The sequence below is a fragment of the Serinus canaria genome, chromosome 1A (genome assembly GCF_022539315.1).
Source record: "Serinus canaria isolate serCan28SL12 chromosome 1A, serCan2020, whole genome shotgun sequence".
NCBI classification, from domain to species: Eukaryota; Metazoa; Chordata; class Aves; order Passeriformes; family Fringillidae; genus Serinus; species Serinus canaria.
In genome coordinates, this window is record NC_066314.1 from 6,637,887 (window position 1) to 6,659,780 (window position 21,894).

Consider the following 21,894-nt stretch of genomic DNA (forward strand, 5'->3'; position numbering starts at 1 on the left):
CCCGCACCCGCCGGGCAGCCCTGGGGGCGGGCGGCGGCCTCGTCCCTCCCTCCCTCCCTCCGCCCGTCAGCCCCCGCTGTCCGCGGCGTGCTCCGTGCTCGGGGCCGGCGGGGAAGGGCGCCGGTTCCACTTTGCGGAGCGAAATGTGTTGATAACACATACAAACTCCGGGCAAACCGGGATTCGACTACATTTTCCTTGAAGGGCTGGCACCTGGGGTGGTGCATCGGCCTCTGGCACAGCAGACTCTCCCCGGGGTGAAGGAGATGAGACCCCCGCTCCATCCAAGTGCCAGTACCCAGCTCTGCTTTTATCCTGCGATCCACGTAAAACTGGCAGGAGCATGAGCCGAGTGGAGTTTATCTGTCCCAGGTGCTGTCAGACTCATGGTGGCGATGCCCAAGGCTCCAGGCGCTCCCGGCGGTACAAAACACGGCAATAAGCAGGTCGTATCTCAGCCTCTGTTTTACAGGCTGCCCTGCCCGGATATCTCGGAGCAGCACTGGGACAAAGCCAACACTACCACCAAAGGGGAAACTGAGGCACCAAGCTTTTCATGGGAGTGAAATGCGGCGTGCCCTCGCCCCTGAGTCAGCCTGGGCCAGCCCTGGAGGGCTCTGCGTGCTCCTGGGAGCGGGATGTGCTTAACACGGCCCCTGTGCCCAGACTTCTCCCGTGAGATAACACCCATCTCCCAGACAGGAGGGCGGACCGACCTCAGGAACAGCGCGAAGGACGCGGTGACAGCGAAATAGCGCCCGCTCCGCAAACTATCACGCCGTCATCCCCGCGGGCAGCTCCACCACTGCCTCTTCCTTACAAATGAGTAAGCTAAACTCCAAACCCTGGCTTCCAGGCTGCCAATCCACAGGGAGGAGGCAGCCTCCACCCCCCTCGGCATCTCGCACTTCGGCTTCCCTGCATTGCCCCATAGCAAGTAGCAGGGCTGGGGAACGCAGCCCCGCTGCCGGGGAGCACAGGCAGCAGCGCATTCCCTGATTTACACTCCCTCTCCCACTCCAAGTAGCTTCTGTGGAGTTCCTGTCCTACCCTCGAGGAAGGCGCTGGCTCCTGACACGCCGAGATAAGCCTCGGCTGCCAGTGTCAGCGCTCTGGAGATAAGTAAACAGGAGGCGTAATTTGATTTGCACTGATATAGCTGCTGGTGGAGCTGAAATCTTGAGAATACAACAAACCTCAGAGAGAACCCAAAATTTTCTCCTTGCTGGTATTTTAGGGGCAGCAAAATTGAAAATATTTGTTACAGTTTCCAAGCAAAGTTGGGTTTTTTTTCTTCTCTCTCTTTTTTTTTTCCTTTCTGTAAAAGGGTGCTTCTTGGAAGGAAGGGTGGGGATTAAGAAGGGCACAGAGCTACCGCATGTTCTAGGGCTGTCCACATTGCTGAGGGGGTAGAGGAAGAAGGGAGCCAGGAGAGATGGGAAGTCTGAAAGGCTGAGTTACATTGTCCTTATTGGATTATTTTATTCCTCCACTGGAAATATTAATTGCTGCATAAAACTTGTAAACACCAAACTAAGCACAGAAACACCCATTATTCTACCCACCAAGGGAGGACAGGCACAGGGTGAAAGGGTTAAGCCGGGAGCTCAAGTCTGACTCCTCTTTAAGTGCCTGGCTTCAAAGGCATGAAAAGGAAGTTTGGGGCCTTAACTCCCACAGACAACAACTGGGGTCAAGCTGAAAACATCCCTCCATGCTTCCAGATGCCCATCTGCAAGGCGGGGAGGACAAGGCGGCTGTGCTGCACGGCATGTGCAGAGGACGTGTTTGGGAGATGTTCAGACATGTGGAACACATAAGAGTCTAAAAAGCCAGCAGATCACACCCTTCAGAAAATACCCCTCTGTCCCCAGGTCCCCTGTTGCCATTTATGACTAAACTGGTGTGGCGCAGAAGGAATTTGAAACTTTTCTGAGCTGCTGGCAGCTGCTCTGTTTGGATGCTGTCCTGCCCATCCTCCTCCTCTGTCTCTGCTGGACTGTCCCTTGTGCTCAGATCCTTTTCTATTTTACCCTCTCTGCTACCAAATCTCACAGTGCTGTTTGCTAAGGGAAGCTCTGTTTCTCGTTTCTCTTCTATGATTAACTCCAACTGCCCAAACACACAGGGCTCTGGGGAAGCTGTTCCGATGCCCAAATGTAGGCATGGAGTGCCCTTTTCCATGCCCCAGGGTTCCCTGCCTGGCCCCTGGCTGCTGCCCCGGGTGGGAGGGAGCCTGACATAGGTCCGGTGCTGTATCTGCCAGCCCCACGCAGATGTCTTGGATCACCAGCAGTGCCTAAAACAGCATTAGACACCTACGTTTTGGGCACTGGAGCAGCTCCCCAGATTGCTGCATTTTTATATTTAGCTTTGTTGTTTTCCTTGGCAGAAGAAGGCAAATCCAGACTCTTGGGAGGGAGGGGGTGGAAGTGACCCCACAACCTAAGTTTGTGTCTTTTATTCCATAGCTCTGCTCTCCTGAACGTACATGTCTGTTTTACCATTGCTGTAATTGTGCTCCATTTGCTCCCCAAGTATTATTCTACAGTGTCCCACTCCTTTTTTCCACATTGATCTGAGAGGTCTCCCCCTTTCTATACAAAAGGAATCCAATATGTAAAAATGTGAATACCCACAAGAAAGTATCCACTTTCCTGTTAGCCGATCACAATCCCTCCAGAGAAACAAAGCCAAAGGTGCCCCTTCAGCCAGACCTCCTAATGTAAGCAAGCTGTTCCCTTCACCAGTTGCCTGCCTTATGTATGGTCTCAAATTGATGTTGTTAATGCAGTGACAGATGCACAAGGTGCCATTAGTAGGTCTTCTTAAATGGAAGCATAATTTTTACCCATCAAGATCCTTTTACCATGCTGGTGCTTGCAGCCTTCACTGGGGAATAGAGCCCCAGCAGGGAGCTGGTCGTAATTTCAACAGGATCTTGTGGAAATGCAGTGACAACAGATGCATGCTGGTTTTGGGGCTGGTTTGAGTCAAAGCATCCATGTTCATGGCAGGTTTGCCTCTCCTTGCACTGAGGTTTGGTCTGGTTTTGGGTTATTTGGCTTATGATTGTCTTTAGTTAATTTCCTGGGCCGAATCCAATGCCTGCACATGTGGGTGGGACAATTTGTATTGGTTTTACTGGGATTGCATCAGAAGTGCAATGACCCTTTGACAAAGAGTACCTCAGCAGGGACTGGGACAGCATCTCCCCAAACACTGGAAATGGGGCTTAGGAGAAAGTCAATCATTAACACAAGCTTAGAACACAGTTCCCCTGCCACTGAGCCTTCACTCAGTGCCCAGAGACAAGGGGACAATTAGCAGTGCTGAAGAGGGCCAAGTCTGTGATGTGGTGCTTTGCCTGCTGGGTTCTCTTCTGAGGTCAGCAGCTCCTTTTGGATCATGCAGCACTGGGCAGCTTTCAGATGGGAACAATTTTTGGTAGTGGCCATCATTACAGACTGCACATGAGATGATTTAATCTTCAACAGATACTTAAGGAAGTATCCATGAGACTGGCTTTTGAGCACAGCTGCACCCTGGCACATGCATGTGAAAGAGGCTAGTAAAAGAGAAAATGATTACTCTTATTTTCTCCTCCTCCAAGGGGCCTGTCCCCACCATGATCTCTGTTTCATCATGCCAAGAAAACTGGAACTGACACTATCACTTGAATTTGAAAAACTGCTTATCAACTTGTGAACATTCAAGGAAATAACTGTTCCCCATCAGACCACATGCACTGTTTAAAATATGTTGGGGTGGATGGGGAGGCCATGATGGGGAAACCAGTGCCAGAAATGTCTTCTACAAAGACGGCACCTTAGAAGAGGAGCCAGGAGAGAGATTCGAGTGCTGCATAGTGTGCTGTGGAGAATTCAGGTGCAAGCTACAGGAATTTGCTCACTGAAAACCCCTTCCAAGAGGCTGGCAAGCTTGCCAGGCACCAGATGTTTGTGACTAGTTACAAAGAGCTGCAGTCAAAACCCTTCAGACGCAATCTTCTTTTGTGAGCACACTTGTGGTTTACTGGCTGGTCCGTAATTAAGCTGAGCCTGGAGGAGAGGGGCCCAGGGATCTGCATGCATTTCAGCCATGTGGGTCTGAAGGATTTTCTACCATTTTTATTGACCATGCTCGTACTGAGGAGTTTGCCCATGCCAGGGGATAGGGTTAATGTCAGAGTATTTGAAAAATGCTGAAGGTTCGTGATAAAGAAGGGAATGTCTTTTGTGAATGAAATATCAGGCATTGCTTCTGGCTTGGTCACTCATGGCCTGGGTGACCTGCACTTTTGGAGAGGTGTGGGGATCTGAGTTAGTGCTGGGCTGTGCTCTGTCCCTTTGTGCTCAGGGAGCCTTGCCAGAGTATTCAGTGGAAGTACTTGCCACTTATTTGGGAACCCCTGGCAGTAATGGGGCTGTTGCTTGCTCTGTGTTGCCCTTCAGCTCAGGCACAGGACAGAGGGGGTTGCTGAAGGCCTGCACTGGAGGTTGGTGCACAGTGCTCTCTGGACTATGGCACTTAGAGAAACATGCCCAAATGGTACCTTTTGGAATAATTCCAAATCCTGAGGTTGGGGTACGGGGTTCCTGATACTGTTTTCTGCCTGCTGTGCCCTGGAGAGCCGGTCTCAGTACTGAACTGGGGAATGTGCACTATGGCTGGGCATGCTGTGGGGACACAGTGTGAGCCATTTTGCATTTGGTCTCTTAACAAATATAAATGCCCAGGAGTCTCATTTTCTTTCTCTTTTCTGTGTGCTGAATCACCTGAGATGAGGCACAGGCTGAATGCACACACTCTCAAAGGCTCCAGATAGCATGCTTGGTGGCTGTGAGAATCAAATCATCTGCAGAAATCTACAGAGGATCAACCTGCTCTTAGCTCTGTTTTATGACCCAAAGGGGGTTTACAAAGAAGATGGAGACAGACTTTGCTCAGAAGTGCCCAATGAAAGTATAAGAGGCAACAAACATAGGCTGCAGTGTTGCAGCAAGGGAAATTATTAGAAGATATATAAATTAAAACCCCAAGTCCCAAAACAATCAGTGCAAGTGGTCAAACACTAGGGTCATGAGTAACCAGATCAAACTCTGAAGGTGGCTCAGTTCTTAGCAGGAAGTTGGACTAGAGACCTCCAGAGGCCTTTCTGACCCATATTTTTTTTTGATTCTAAAGATCTAATAAATGACCAACTGTAATTGCTGTTGGACTTGCTGACCTATATGGCACCTTCCAGTCCTTCAAGTCTTGCCACTTCCTAGATGATTAATGCCGTGTTAAATCACACTATGCAGAAGGAACAATCATCCCTCCAAATGCATGGACTACCACCCAGACTGGATACTCTGAATGGCTTCTAGGAAAGGCAGAGAAATAATTTGGAGCATTTCTAACAGCCCCAATGCAACCCCTTCCCTTGCCTACGCTATGGGCAAGAGCCAGAACTGGATGAGATCCCAATACTAAAACTGGTATTAAACAATGGAACTAAAACAATGACAGTATTTTCACACAGCTTGCATGAGTGAAGCTACAAACTCCCAAGTCTTTCGTCCTGCAGTTTAAAGACAAAACAAACATAACAAAAAAAATTCCTCCTTGGAAATGTAATTTCCTCCACTGAACAAACCAGCAAGCTAAATTCTAGGAGCTGAGTTATGCAGGAGGTCAGAGTGGAGGTTGTGAGAGGTCCCTTTTGGCCTTAAACTCTATGGTAATCACAGCTCCAGCGAAGTCAATGGCAGTTTTGTCCCAGTGATTTCAGTGGGGCCATGGTTTCCGGGCATGGATTTGTGTTCTGCCTCAAGCCAACCCTGCTCCCATCAATCATACCTCTGTCAAACTAGTTGGAGTGAAGGAGGAAGGACTTGGTCCAGGCAGAACAGCACCATCTTAGCTCAAACAAATGGGCTCTTGTTTCAGGGGCAGATTTACCAAGAGATTTCCGTGGGCTGTCACCTGTGAATTAGTGTGACCCACTGCTGAGGGTGCCCCTGGGTCATGAGATGGGGATGCCACTGCACCATAACTTAGTCCTCCATCCTGCCACATTTCCATTCATTACTTTATTTTTATTAATTTGGGGTATTTTTTTTCTTTTGATTCTCAAAACAAGAAAAAAAAAGAAAAAAAAAAAAAAAGAAAAGAGTTCCTGAGTGATTTGATGTGGGAAAAGCCCTACCAATGATCTTCCCAGAGGCTTGCCGTCCTCCCTTCCCTCATGGAATGAGAGAATGGCTTGGCTAAGTGGGACTTTCAGTGGTCTGTCAGCAATCCCAGCTCACTATCTAATTACTTCTTTGCCTCAGGCTTCAGGCCTCTTTTTTTGCCAAACAGACAAACAATTTCTGGTCCAATTTGAGATCCCTTTTGCTGTGTGCTGTTCTTATGGGACCACACCACCCCAGCAAACATTTCTGGCTTGACCAAACACAAATTGCATCTAAGTCTATATAAAAACCATTCTCCATTCATTTCCATTATGGAAACACAATTCTCTATTACATTTCAAAGTGGCTTATTGGCTCAGAGAGACAGCAGAGCATCAGATCACAGAGAGAAGAGCTGCTATTTAGACAAAGCATTATTTGTCTAAATAAATGCAACTTGATATTTGTTTCTGTAACTGTACACAGATTGGGAGATTAGACTTTGACTTTATATACAACCAAATTCACTTTCACTGCACATATACATCTGGTAGCTGCTGTTAGATTGTGCATTGCTGTCACCATGCTGTGTGTGTCTAAATCAATAGAACTACAAAGAACCTTTTTTCCTGATTGGTTCAAGTTAAACTTTCTCCCTTTTATTCTCTGAAAGGACATCAAAGGGACTGGATCTTTCTGCATTGAAGAGCTCTCCTTTCTGGCACCATGTACTAGATAAAGGATGCCCAGTCTGCAGTCTGTGAATCAGCTGTGGCACCCTAGAAGGGTTTATGCTGCCCACAAACCATTACTGCTACTCTCTCTCCTAAAAATCCTCATGTCTTCTCCAGTGGCTTGGCCAAAGTACCTCTGTCTTGGAACCAAAATTCAGGAATCACCATTCCCATCCCATGCTGCTGTGGCAATGCACAGTACTTTGTGTGACTGAAAATACTCCCATGATGCTGGGGGTCTGCACAGGGGGTGCCACGGCAGCAGCAATCCCACTCTCATGGTGACGGCTGCAGTGAACCTTCTGAGCCCCCTGCCCAGACCCCTGACCAAAGGTGCCTCATAGCCACAACCACAGAGTAATGGGACCCCTGCTTGGCTTCATCTGATGGTAAAAGTGCCCTGGCCTTTGGAACAGCCCTGGTGAGCTAAGAGACAGCATCTGAGCAGGGTGGGGTGTGGAGGAGCCTGCTACCACTTCAGAGCCAAGCATAAGTGCTCAAGGAGGTTTCAATCTCTCTCCAGATCTCCACCCTAACTCCAGGGCTCTGAGGTCCAATTTGTTTCACTTTGTGCTGTTGGAGTGATTTGTCTTTGCATCTTGTTGAAGTTCCTGCTGTGTGCTGCAGAATCATTTAAGACTTGGCTGCTGCTTTTGCACAGAATCACTCTTTAAGACCTGAATACGACAAAGGGCTTAGAGAAGGGAGTTTTATTTTGATGGGACTACTCCCATAGTTAATGGTAGTCATGGGCTTGACTTGGCTTAGATCATGGGATGGGACGTCATGCTCTAGCCTTCCTGAATTTAAATTCTCACAGAAAACCCTGGGAACCATATGTCTAATGGTATCACCACAGCACACTAAACCACCAGAATAGTGCTGATTTCTTTATCTTTCTTAGGCAGCAGTGCCTAAGACTGTATGTATTAATGCTTTGCAAGCATTGTCGTTGATAAAACTACTTATTTACCTACGTAATGGAAACTGAACATGATTCTTGTATGATTCTTAAAAGTTCATTTACCTAGACAATCTACTCACCTGTCTGAAATCAGTCCTGTTTGGGAGACACACCAAAGCAAATTTTTACCAACTTTTATGAGGAGAAAAAAGTGGGGATGATGACCTTATACCCAACTGTTAGTTCATCCTGGTTCAACCATGACAAATTCCATGCAGTTGCAATCCTTCTGAGCTGTGAAGCTCTTGTCTCACTCCACAAAGTTACTGTGTAGGTTAATGGCTGTTTCTTTCTCTGGCTGCAGTGATTTATGCAGCCTGTATCCATATCCAGCTCCTACAGCTTTGCTGTAAGATACTGATGGTGGGTAAAATGGTGAGTGGGATTGGGAACTGATTGAGGTTAAGAGTGACCACTTTTTTATGGCTAAGCCAGTCAATCCCTTCTCTGGAGCAGTTTCCTTCCCAACTGCACAGCTATACCAGGATGGCTGAGGAGGGGGCCCAGGGGAGGAAGTGAGGGGGGGGGGGGGGGGGGCAGGATTGTGATGGGGGAGGAGAGTGCTGAAGGCCACTTCAGCTGATACTGCTGCCAAAAGAAATGTTCACTGAATCACAGCCCAGTGGCATGTCCAGCCAAATCCTGTGGAAGTTCTCAGTGTCAGGGACATAATCCTGCTTTCCAGCCCAGTGTGCTTTGATGTCATTTATTCAGCTCCCAGTGTGTTTGGCAGCTCTTTGGCACAGTGGTAAGGCGTGGAGTAGTGGGTGCTGAAAGGGGAAGTGCCTGGTGCTGGATGGTCGAAACCCCAAACCGAGGGCAAACAGCAGGAAAAAAAGTGCTGGTGAGAACATGGTCTCCTGTCTTATGGGGATGGAATAGGGCATTTCTGCAGGGAAAGGCTTTAAACTGTGCCTGCTTTTCAGTGTTTGCAAGTCTGGGTATTATGTTTTAAGGAAAGAAATTGGGTGAGCAACCTCTGTCTATGGTAAGGAACTTTGCTTTGTATATGTCTCCCTCCTTCCATGCAGCACATTTCCAAATACTAAACCAAGACTGAATTACTGCACTAAAAATGAGTTGAACCCACCGTGACTTGAAGACTGGTTCAGTTTACAGCCAAGTCCATAACCCAAGAAGCACAAGGGATCAGCAAGGGGAAGAGAAATGAAAGCACAGAGCAGAAGGAGTCAGCAGGTAGTCCTTAACAGCCTGCTAATCACAGTGAATAATTTATTACAGCAGTGCCACTGAGACTCCAGAGTTTTTAAACCAGTATTTCCTGGAAATGGTTTCTGCTCGTTTTTTATCATTTGTAAATTTGAAATCTGCTATCCCTGTCTGCAATGCAAAGGTGTTTGCAAAGATCCTAGGAAATGACAAGGAGCCCAATGAAACACGAGTCAAATACATTTTCTGACCTCACTTGATTCTGGACGCCCTAGAGAAAGTCCAGCCTGTTCTGAATACACCCTGTGGCTCAGCAGCATGCCAGTGAGAGGAGTGAGACACATGCTCCATACCTCTGACAACAGAAACCAATTTGGTGACAAATTAAATGCCCTCCTTGAACATGAGGATTTATAACCCCTCCCAAAATCCTCTTTGAAAATAACCAACTCAATGTCAAAACTGTGGATGGAAGGTCACACTTTTAGTGCTATCTTCAATCCTTCTGAGCTCTTGGCCTCTATTGTATCATGTGACAAGGAGCTGTGCAAGTGAATTGGGCTCCCTGTAACTAATGTGAATTTCATGTTTCTTTTGCCTTTTTGACTCTCCCTCTGTTCTATGATCAGTTAGGACAGAGAGCAATTTGTCAGCTTCCTCCTCCCCATCATTCACTACTTTCTGTACATTTCACATCAATCTTTACTTTACGTTTTCTTAAGTTACTGGTCTGTCATTCCTTCACCACAGGAAGCACAAGTTTAACCACTCCATCAATGCAATTACTGACTTGACAATGGTTCATTATGCCCTAAAGCAGAGAGGATCTATTTGTTCTGCAATAAAGCAGCTCTTAATTAGGCTATTGCTCCTCCGGTGTAAATATCTCATTTTGCCTCTGGAATTGGGAAAGTTCACTCTATCTCTTGTTGTTTGGAAAAGGCCAAGTGGCATTGGATAGCAATCTTTCACTTTCTGGACACAATTAATGTGCTGATTACTTTGCTAATGCTTTTGACAAGCAGGTGATTTTTCTCTGATCAGACACTTGAAATTACTGAATTTACTTGAGCTCTGCATTGTTTGGTAGGATGGGTCCAACTGGCCCGTTGTTTTTGCATGTTTAAATGGGAGGTCAGCCCAGCTTTTGCTTTGGATTCATGATGACACTACAAACTAAAAATCAAATTCTTTGACATGAGAACCCAAAGACTGTTGCATAGACCTTATGGAAAGTGACAGAACATTCTCACAGCATGCTTCATTTAATCTCAGAGAAAGGGTAATGCTGAGAAGAAATGGCAAAAACTGGTAGCTGTCACAAGGAATTTTTTTGTCAAGTTACATTAATGGCTGAATTTTGTGATGCCTCACATTTTATTTTATTTCTAAAAACCTTTATTCCCTTTGGGTTCTCTTCAGTAACCAGATAATGTAAGCAATGATAATATTTATGAGTCTGAGAAAAAAGGCTCACTTTAGGTTTCATTGCCACTAGCTTTCTGTAGAAGAAAATGAGATAACAATATATAGCCATATCTCTTACAAAGCAACTAAACATTACCAGACTCTCCTTTAAGGTAATTTTATTTTTGGTGAGAAGTTAAACATTTTCTGTCCTTTTATCTGCTGTATGGAAGTACTTTGGCTGACTTTGTTAATCATTCACTCTTCAGCTTGGAGTTAATTGTTTACTAACTGTTAAGCTGTTTGCACTAAAAAATGCCTTTGGGCTCTTAAATCAGTGGGAATATCTCACTAGAACAACAGAGATATGCCTAGTGCTACTACTTGGGTGTGCAGATCTCACAGCTCCAGGCTACGCTGAGGCTCTTTGTGTACAGGTCTCTGGGGATGGAGTGGAGTCACATCCCTGTGTGCTGGTTAAAATGGACACACAGCACTCAGACAAATGCTCACATAGGGCTGCTGCGGTGCCTTGGCTTTCTTTCCAGTTGCTCTGAAATTCAAGCAAAAAACCCTCTAATGACTCTTCACTGAAAATGATGGGTTTGGTCTTTTCACAAGAAAGCATTTGTAGAAGCTAAGTTTAACATAGAGGGAAATGGATTCTGTCCACCCTAGAAGCTGTGAGCTGCTTCTACTCAAATGACACCGGTTCTGCAAGCCCAGCATCCAGAATGCCTCAATATATGGTTGGCAGGACAGCAGCCATCTTTCCACACTTGAAACTCCCTTCTTGTTGTTCAGCTTGTTCTTCTTCAGAGTGTTGGATTTTGTGTAGTATACCAAAACTTTTGCAATTATTTTGTACCCAAGAATGAACAGCCAGCAGATTATAACTCATAGGGACCAAATCTGCACTACAACAGGCAACATTCAAGGGGAAGCCTTCGACAGGGCTAGTTGAGTCTGTGAGCAACAGAGGAAAAAGGATGACACTCAAAAGTGATGGCTTTGGGTAGATTCAGGGCTTCCACAAAATTCAAGTATAGGCAGGAAGGAACATAAAAATAGAAACACAGAGACACATTAGTCTCTGCAGTCTAGGTACAACTACATTCCAGTCTAATAGTCCTGCATTCCCACCTGAACCACCCAGGACTATGTGCCAGATACCCATCTCAGCTGCATCCCCAGTAATGCTGGAGAACTTGATGCCTGAGTGAGAACAGTGCAAGCAGGATGATGTTCTGGCCCTGCATCAGCCTCAATTCCCCTTTCCAGTCTCATCTAACTTGCTGACAAACCTGGTTAGTTTTCTAGAAACACGTGGCTGATTTACTCCAGCAATTTAATGAAATCATGGTTTTGAGTGACTGCTAATGGGATCGCCCCAGATAGGTTCAGCTGCTTAGTGTGTGTTACAGTTTTACTCACAAGCACAAGACACATGGAAAACTATCTAGGATGACATATAGGAAAACATTACAATCTCCCTCATAAGACAAGCAAGGTTTTTATATGCACTTAATATAAATGTCTTGATTTCAGCTAGTTTCTTGCTAAAATTTTCTGCTTGTGTTTTTTCCAGGGAGACTTATTTTTCCATTGTAAGTTTTCAATTTGTTTCTGGCATCGGCAGTTTGCAGGAACAAAATATTAAAGATCAGAAAAACCACAATCTCTTTTCCCCTCCCCCACAAATTTTACCTTGCAGAAAGTTCAGTAAAGCTTACCCCTCCCATTTGCACAGCAAAGACTTGAACCAGCACATGCTGGTGCAGTGAAATGAATCAGATACTGTGGCAGGCTGCTCCCAGATACCAGGGTTATCAAGTGCAATTTTACAATCTAATTAGCAAGAGGATTAAACACTATGCCTCACTGAGGCAGTTGAACTGCTCTTGCCAGAGGGGTTTTACCACCTGTGTAGGGTAAGAAGTCTTTTTACTTGCTCCACAGAAGGTAAAATCACTCCATGGAGAAATAATGAAGCCTCAGCCACTCTGTTCAAGTCCCATCCCTGATTTAGGCTGTTCATTTTGGAATAGCTCTGCCAACAGATGGGGTTTGCAAGCATCATGTAGCAGAGAAATGCTCATCTAGGCTGTCTTTTCACTGCTGTGGTCTCTGGATTGTGGCAATGGACAGATCCAAGCCTGGAAATTCCTGCTTTCCCTTCCCACCCAACCTTTCCTCACAGATAAATGACCACTTCTGCCACCCACAGTTCTTAGTGGTCTATACATAAGGCAGCACCATTGTTTTGGGTCTCCTGGATTTCATACATGATTTCCTGAGACCAAAATAACTAATTCCCAAAAAAGAGAAAACCAGCAGCCTATATTTTTAGGGTTACACTTGGATAAGAAGGATCAGAGGTGCCTAAAGCCCCTGATTTGAGGTGCAGTGTGAGTGCTAGAGGTAGGCTAGTGGGGACACAGAGAGGCTGGCCAAGATTTAATCAAGGTCCAAAACCAATGCTACAGAGCAGATCACCTTGATCAGTTGAGAAGAGAAAGTAGAAAAACTGAGAAAGGAGGCTTGACCCTTCTGGTGGAAATGTGTCTCCTCTCATGCAGTCAGAGCACCTGATCCCTCCTCTCCTTCCGATGCTCTCCACCAACCCTCTCATCCCAAGAGGGATGACAGTAATTGCTATAACGTGTGAAAGGCTGAGTCCTGTCATGGCAGGGCACTAATTTCTTCCAAAGAAATGTTTGTACTCCTAAGACTTTTGAAGGCATCTTTTAAGTACATGTCTTCCCTGGGGGGTTGGCACTACTGGAGATATGTGGGTGCAAACACCTAGCCTAGGCATGTTTTAAACTACCATATGTGAAGATGGCTTGCCCTGCAGGTAATGATTGATCCCAAATAGATGTGTCTTTTAGTCTTTTTGAAGACTTCCTTACTCTCCTTGTCCTTCCTTTTAATGAATAAAAGTCCCATTAACAACCTTCAGTGAAAAAAAGGCTAATTGAAGCACCTCTTGTCTCTTGCTGCCTCCTTAGCAGCTCAGTTTCCTACCAAAACCTTGATTCTAGATCATTTTAATAGAAGATACTCTTTGAGCACCAGGCAGTGTCCAAGTTGAATGTGACCAGAGGAGGTGAAAGAGTAATTGGTACAGAAACAATGCAAAGAGAAATACATAACTTAATTCACTGTGGAAGCTTTTGCATCCACAGAAGAGCTGCCTAGTTGCTCCAAATCATCCAGTTCTGCAGCCTACAAGCCCGCCTGAAGCCTTGCCTCCTGATGTCTCCACAGGTCTGCAGTGCAACAAACACTGTTGCTAACAGGCTCTACATTCCCACCTGCAGGGCTTGTGCTCAGGGATGAGGTTTTTTATATTAGATGGCATTCTAAGTGGGAAAATCAGAACACACAGGTCATAGGCTGAGCTCAAGAATCAAAATTTTCTGTGCCTTTATTTTAAGGCATGTGTTAGAAGTCAGCTTTCCCTGCTACCTTGACATTAACTCTTCAGTTAGGAAAATCATTGCTTGTCAAATGTACTGCTGGTCTTGAGAAAATCATGCAATTTTCTTTTTGTAATAAATGGAAGCAGTTTTCCTGTCTCTTCATCCCTTTCTCTCAGATCATTTATGGCTTGACAATACAATAACAACCCCAATCCACCATTGCCAGTGAATGGAAGGCCTTCAGCACCTGAGAGGATCAGCCCTTGAGTTCCCGTCTATGTCTTATGAATCACACAAAAAAGAAACATAAATTTCAAGATTAAGTGACACTTATTTCCTCCAAACCCCACAACTTTTAATAAATTATGAGCTACTTTTGTCCATTAATTCTTTGCAGACATTGAGACAAGTTTGGGAGAAAACAAAGATCCTTCAAAAATCACATGAATCAATGCCAGCATTTGGTGTACATCACACCCTTGACTCAAGCTATGACATGTGTGGCAAGCCCAGACCTTGGTAGAAAAGTAAGCACTTACCTTTCTTGGTTTCACTTTATCATGGTAGTCATATTGAAAAATCCCCTTGTAGCTAAGTCCTAACCACCATGGAATTCCCTGCTTGTCCTGAAAGAGAAAACAGAGGGAGTTATATTGAATATGATGGGGAAATGCTGGAGATTTCCTATGTTGTTGCTCAAGATGAAGATTTGTTTCCAAGTAGTATCTTTAAATGGGTGTTGTTAAATTTCCCCCTGCCAAGTTCCTGCAAGTCACAAAGCTCCACAGTGTTTAGAAGAGATCTGTTTCACTTTGGGCCATGACATATAAAACAATTTAAAATACATCACATGTGATCAAGTTACTCAAAATGCTGTCAGGGGTGCTGAGGAGGTTTGACATGGGTCCCTTGTGCAGTGGTGCATCCTCTTTCTCTTCCCTGTAAATTATTCAGTCTGAACACTGAATTGGAGAGGAAAGGTTGGAAAGATTGGAGAGGAAGGAAAGTGAATCACCCAGCTGACTTGAATTATGTGGAAGGATTTTAGCATTAGTCTTGAAAATGCAGCAGTAATGGGATCTGAGAGCTACCAAGTGATAAGGTCTGACAGGCTCGGACCCAACTGCTTTGTGTCTGAGTGTGCAATAAAATGTCCTTATGGAGTAATGGCTGATATCTGATCCCAGTCTCTGCAATTTACTGAGCTGAAGTCCTCAATGAAATGACATCTGTTCTGTTAATGTGATAGAGAATGGCAGGGTAAAACACAGCAAAACCAAACCCCCACATCAGGCAGAAGCAAACCCTATTATGTGCAATATTTGCTGCCTCATTGCTGCCCACTGCTGCTTATTGACCATGGGGAGTTCACTGGAATAGCTCTCAAATCTTTGCAGTATTGAACATCCAGCCCAATCCACTAGATTTTTCTTGATCTAGAGTAGTCCAAGAGATCTGGATGCAAAGGGTGCTGCAGAGATCCTGTCCTCTGAGAAAAGAGGAGGCTAATGCTTTTTGCAAAATAATAATAACAACTTTATTATTGCATCCTATTAGCAGGAATAGACTAGAAACACATCTCCTGAGACAAGTACAGTCAGATATTTGTGTTTTTATAGTACCCCATATGTGTACAAGATATTACAGATGTATGAAAAACCATATGATCTATGCACAGAGATAATGATGAAACACATCAAAACTTCAGGGGTCATAAATGAGGGAATATGCTCTGGGGAATGTGGCTCTAGCTTTCTTGCCACGTTTATTGATTTCTCTACTTAAAAAACCTACACAGCTGGTCAGGCAGGGAAGTAATAATAATAACAATATGAAGCTAGAAATTTTGGTGATAAATCATTAGACAAAAGAAATTAGGAACTTCATGAATAGCTGCATGAAGTCCACACAGAAGTGGAGAGCTGTTTTGGGGATGAGAATGTGCTACCTATCTGTAGAGTACAAGACTGTTCTGACATTAAAATGATGCACAATCTCTGCATCCACATACATATGCCAGGGGAGCTACAGTATGCAGGTCATGGCTGGCCCTAAATAGGTGTTCATGGATCTGCCATCGGGGAAAGATCTGACCTCTTGGAGCTACAAAATGCATTGTCTGCCAGAGATGTGTCTGGCTTGTCCCTTTGGTGGTGGCTCACTAGCATTGCCATGCTGCTGACTGAGCTGAACACTCCAGCACAATAGGACTGCAAGAGTTTTATCTCCAAGAACAGGATTTTCCTCTTTGGAACTGTATTTACTAAACATGCACACACAGCTGAAATAAGTTTATCCTACCTCAGGAAGTGAAAACGAGACTTTAGTAGCAGTGTATTGTATTCTGAGAGCAGGATGGCTGTTTGTACCTCTCTCCCTCCCTCTCCAACAAGAGTTTAATTCAGGGAAGGACCTTCTTGTAGCACGTACCTTTACTGCGTAATAATGCACTCCGTATGTTGGGAGGGACTCTACAATGCTCATGTAACTGCAAAACAACACAGAAGAGAATAAGACATCTGAGAAGCTGAGAGGATGATCTGAAAAAAAACTTTGATAAATAAATAATTATGCCAAGAAATACTTTAAAATGAAGCATTGCATGAGATGGGAAGCATAGTTACATATTGTATTTACAATTCTGTAGAAATACTTCGTAATAAAACAAAGTTCACAAAGAAATCATTCTTGTTTCACTTACTTCACAATTGCTTGACCTCTTGTCTGACCATTTAGTTTCTTATAATGTTCAATTACTCGATCCTCGCTGGAAAGGAAAAAATGGGATGTTTTATATAATGGCATTATCATGACTAAAAATCTTGTCAAAAACTGAAGAGATACATCTGTTAACACAGCTACTGACTGATAGAATCAAAAGATGCCAAGCAAAACCATTAGATGAGGGAATTTGGTGCAGAGCAGGGTAAACAAAGGGGGAGTCACAGACTCACAGAGAATAAAAATAGTTTTCTAAGAGTTGGGTCTCTGGAAAAACCCATTTTCTTCACAAATATGGTACCTACTTGTACAGACCTTTCCCTTTTTGCATTCCTTTCCTTACCTACAAATGATACCCACAATACTACACTGAGGGCAAACAGATTTGTGTTGGAGCTGCTCAAGATCTCCTTTGTCCTAATTGCTGTAACTTCTTTTCAAGCCCATCATGTCCCCTGAAAGATGGGCAGAAGTGTCAGAAATTGGTGGCCAGTCATAGCCCTAAGACTGACAGATTCCTCACTGCAATTGCATAACTGCAAGTGCACCATTGGAAGTACTCTGGAGCAATCTCTCTCACAGGGAGCTGTGTAGCCTCTCCCACTGTACACAGAGGCAACATTAACACCAGTGACAAGGGATATTTCCAGGGCACTCAAACTTGAGTTTCTTTACTCCTAAAGTATTCAGGTGCCTTTGCTTACTTTAGAGTTATACTAACTTCATTCCCCCAGGCAACTCCTGGCTAAGCACTGGAAGCTGGCATGAGCTGGGGCCCAATTTCCAACAGTTTGTTGGAGACTAAGATAATTTTATGTTTTAGGAAGACATGAACCATGTCATCATGTGTTCCAAGGTGAACCATGGAGCTGTTCCACACCAGTGGGCTTCTGTGGCAGACAACAATTCTGAGTGTGTGCCAATAAGCAGTAGAGATGGAGCATCCAAGAGAGATCAGCATGACCCAAATGACAGAGAGACATATGTAAATTCACTTTTAAAGAATTTCACTCATTTTTCTCCAGTGAATGGGCAGCAGAGCTATTTGAAGCATACAATCAGCTGTGCTAGCAAGGTCACAGCATGGCAAAGTATAAGCCAAGGATCCAATATAATGCACACAGGACCTCCTCTGCTACACTAGCATGACAGAACACTGAAGTCCTCAGGTTTAAAACCAGTTTCTTGCTCTTTAGTTTGTATTTTATTTTTGATTCCCAAGGACAGGGAATCTACTGAGTCCCCTGGAGATTCTGTACAGAACTTGCCAGACCAAGAGGAGGGAAACCTAAACTGCCTTCATGCCACCTTAGTGCGTTCCCCACCTGGCCCTGCATGAGCTTCCATCTGTGTCTGTGTCTATCCCATGCCACCATGCAGCATGTGGTTTAGGGCAATGTGAACTGGCATCCCTCCCTCCCTGCATTTCCTGGATCCAGCAGGACCCCCTAATGGGGCCTTTCAGTTGCCCACCACGTGGTAATCCTTCCCCAGGCAGAACTGAAGCCAGTTGTATTGCTAGGCAGTGTGAAGGAGCACAGCAGGGTGGGATGATGGTAGATGACCTCACCACGACTGCTCAGAGATGCCCATGGGGGCTTTTGTGGAGGACAGCAAAGCATTTCACCAGCCCAGCTTAACAGGACTGCATCTTCTTCTCATTGCTGCCTTCCCCATTTGCACCCCTGTGCCAGAGAGGACAGAACCTATTTTAGAGAGAGAGACAGAATCTCCAGAGCTTCAACAGCTTTTAGAAACAAGTGGCACAGGGGAGCTGAGGATTGTGCAGCCTATGATGAAGAGAGAAAGGAGAATCAGAAACATCAGTGAAGGCAGCAAAGAGCAATTCAGAGACAGTGTCAGACTGTCAGTAGGGCCAGCTTTTCCCTCACAAGCCTGATGTTTATCTGAGAGGTTATTTAACTGCTTTTCTTACTCATTCACCAAGGGGCTTCCCCCATTCACCTACAAAAATAAAAGAGCCCTTTTCAGAGCTGTCCCACCAGCAGGCCACAGCAGGAACAGGGTGCTGACTGAGCCAGTGACACATTACATGGGTAAAGGAATGGCCCAGCTCTCCCATTAAATCCCTCAGAATCATTTTAATGCTTAGAAAATGATCTCTAAATTCTACAGCTATGAAACATATTCAGCACACTGATCCAAGCAAGTACCACAGATGTTATGGGTGTGCACATGAAGGCAGAGCCTGGGTCTCCTGCCATGATTATCATAAACAGGATTACTTTTGGAGCAATAACTGAATTACATGAGTGCTCAGTATTGGAAGATCTCCAAAAAACATCATTCTTAATAAAAAAGATAGACAGAGAGGGCTTACAGCCCTTTGAAATTACCTCTTAAAACTGTGATTAAATGTGGATGCAATTCCTCTGTCTCAGACAGGAACAAACCAGGAGTGACTTCTAAAAAAATAATGGAGTTTCTCCAGTGGAAAACACTCCTAGCTTTATTTTCCACTCTGTGCAGTTTATTGCACAGATCAAGCTCTCATACTGCTGCCATTCATGGAAAGAGTAGATGTACCTGGACTTGCTGATTACTTAATGTGATTCTGGATGTGCTCTGCTTTCTTACAAATTCCTATTATAAAAAATTGATATGTTCCTAGACCATACTCCTTGGGTAGGGAAGCCAATTGATGCCCCATTTCCTTCAAAAGGACAGATCAGATGTCCGGGATCCTTCCTAAACAGCAGGACAAAGAGTTGTGTTTTTAACCCATGCTAGAAATTTGGGATAATCCAGGCTCTACCCAGTTCTAAGCAAATGCAGGCAATGCTATAACCCCATTGTTCTGTTAGGGTACTGATGATTTTTCTTAGTGGTCAAAACAAAATGTTTTGTGGTCTACAGATGTTAAGTGCCAGGCAAGTGTCACCTTTGTTTCTTCTTTCCTTTGAACAAAAAATATAAAGCCTGAAATATCAATCAAGCCATATTTAAGAGTGGGATCTGTGGCCTTTCACCTTCCTGCAGCACTGGCCTTGTCACTGGGGAAAGAAGCATGTACTCCAGAGTACAATTCATCCAATCTATTTTGGACAGATTCCTTGGGAGGAGGTTACTGCTGCTTCTCTCTGCTGACAGCAAAGGGAGCTGAGGGCACCTAGCTCAGATATCAATGTCCACAATGGAAAAACATTCACAGTTACAACAATCCATGTGACAGTCCCTCCTCTAACAATTCTCTGAACTTCCTTTTCCTTCCACTGCCCTGTGCAAGAAGGATCATCCAGCACAGAGGTTGCTTTCTGCCTCCAGCTCTGGGTTGGAGGGTTAAGCCCAACACACGCCAGGGAAAACAAGCAAAATCATTCACGGGTCAGAAGAGCATTAGCAGAGCCTATAAACATGCTCTCCTATCATTTCAGCTGTTCATCTCCAGGCAGCTGCCATGCTACTATTGACAGCTGGGAGAGTGCTGGGACACTGCTGGGACCACCAGCTGACATCTCCTCTCCCCTCTGCTCTGCCTTGTTGCTGTGTTGGTGATACAGAAACTCATTCACAGTGCCGGGCTGGCAGAGGATGCTTAACTGATGTGGAGAGAGAGACACGGAGGTTGCTGAAGCACTGCTGTCTGTTTGCCAGCTCATAAAACATTCCCCCCCAAAGCTGCAGAAATTAATACATGGATGATATTCTGCAGCAGACAACTCTGATAAAGATCTTTAGAAGTAACAAGAAATCTTTTCTGTCCCAGCAGCTTATAGAACTGAACAGCAGACAACTTGCAAGCAAATGCAGGCCTTGAGTTTCTCATCATCAAATCCAGATTTTCAAAGTTAGTTGTTCCCTTCCTCTCTTCCCAGTACACTGAGCTGTTTTAAACATCTGTGCATTCATTGCTGTTCCTTAGTGTTATTCTGTTTCTAACCTGACTTTTCCATTTTGATTATATTATTGAACAAATAATGTCTTTATTTGCAGTCGTATGCTGTCCCTCTGAGGCCACCAGCACCTTTTAGGCCAAGGGACCAAGAACTGGACCAGGGCTTCAGGTCTATGTTGAACCAGAGAAAAATCACTAAATAGTGATTTTCAGCTAACACTTTCAGAGGTGGGTATTCTGGCAACACTGATGCTTTGGGTTCCTAAAAACAAGCTTGCTTTCAAAGTCAGTGGGAACCTGGGAGAAGTCTGGTCTGTTGAAAATCCCAATCTAGCATTCACTTCTGTGTTGTTGCACCTCATATCAGCCTTATTACTGACAACTGAGTACTGGGCTTGCTTGTTAGGGAGGATCTGAAATGAGATAAAATGCAATGACAAGTGTCTGGAAAGGAGCACTGTGAGTTAACACATTTCTAAAGGTTCCCTCCAGTCTCTGTGATTGGTTTTGTGTCTGTTTCCATGCATGGCCAAGAGAAATCAAAACTCAGGGCCTCAGCTCCTGGACTGTGTGGGAGGACCAGAAGCTCAGCTTTCACTAAAAAGAAATAGAAACAAACCCACCAAAAACCCCTCCTTTCTTCACCAGTAATCAGAGATGCCAAAAGATGCTTGAGAATAAGATGTGCAACTGATTATTCCGAACCTGGAGAAAACTGCAAGAGATTACAGCGAAGGGAGAGGCCTACACCAAGGGTATGGAACCAGGAGACTCCATGAAGGTGGGATCAGAGGCACAAACTGTGCTGATCTAAGAATCCAGGACTCATCCCACAGGTGTTGCTACATTTGGAAGGTGCAACAGCTGATGCTTTTTAATGGTGTGTGATGAAATATATTATTTTATGAAGATCTTTTACAGCATCTTGCCAAAGGTATCACAGTATTTACCTGATTATCTATTTTATTATCTCTTAATCCACTTCAGCTGATAAAAATATAGTACAAAGTTCTTTTGTTTGTCTGTTTTAAACGAATTAGAGCCATTACCCATCCCATCTTTAACGTTTTAAAAGTTTCTTTCCAGGGTTGGATATTCACTTGTGACTGCTTGTACTCATGCTGAAGAACTGCAGAATAAAACTCATTGCTCACAGAAAAGGTTTGGATGAAATCTGCACCTGGTACATAATCTGCATGCGATGTGAAGAAGTGTCAGAGAACACAGTTTTAAAAATCTGCTCCCTTAGATCACTGAAGTTTGATCTGTAATTTTGTCTGATTCACCAACAGATGCTTCCTGAGAGCATTAAGTGTTTCAGAGGGTGTTTAGAAAAAAGCCATCATTAAAAAATAATGAACTACTAATGTTAAAGAGGTCTTTTAGAGCTGCTTACTGACATGAAATCACAAGGGAGTCACAGGACTGTAGCCTCTGATTTTATTACTCCATTGGC

General features: G+C 44.5%; 1 protein-coding gene and 1 long non-coding RNA gene across 8 annotated transcripts in view; one reads left to right on the plus strand and one right to left on the minus strand.

Annotated features, from left to right (window-relative positions):
* Window positions 1–21,894, minus strand: part of FRMD4A (FERM domain containing 4A) — a 274,615-nt gene that overhangs the window by 40,281 nt on the left and 212,440 nt on the right. For all 7 annotated transcript variants that reach the window (XM_050985247.1, XM_050985239.1, XM_050985234.1 and 4 more), the window contains exons 9-11: window positions 16,563–16,628; window positions 16,292–16,349; window positions 14,401–14,487 (exon numbers count right to left, since the gene is read on the minus strand). In XM_050985247.1, the coding sequence (XP_050841204.1) occupies window positions 14,401–14,487; window positions 16,292–16,349; window positions 16,563–16,628 (211 nt within the window). The remainder of the gene's footprint in view (window positions 1–14,400; window positions 14,488–16,291; window positions 16,350–16,562; window positions 16,629–21,894) is intronic.
* On the plus strand, window positions 88–21,377 carry LOC108961584 (uncharacterized). Its single transcript, XR_001989937.3, has 3 exons — window positions 88–826; window positions 20,537–20,666; window positions 21,087–21,377. It is a non-coding gene; the product is annotated as an uncharacterized LOC108961584 (long non-coding RNA).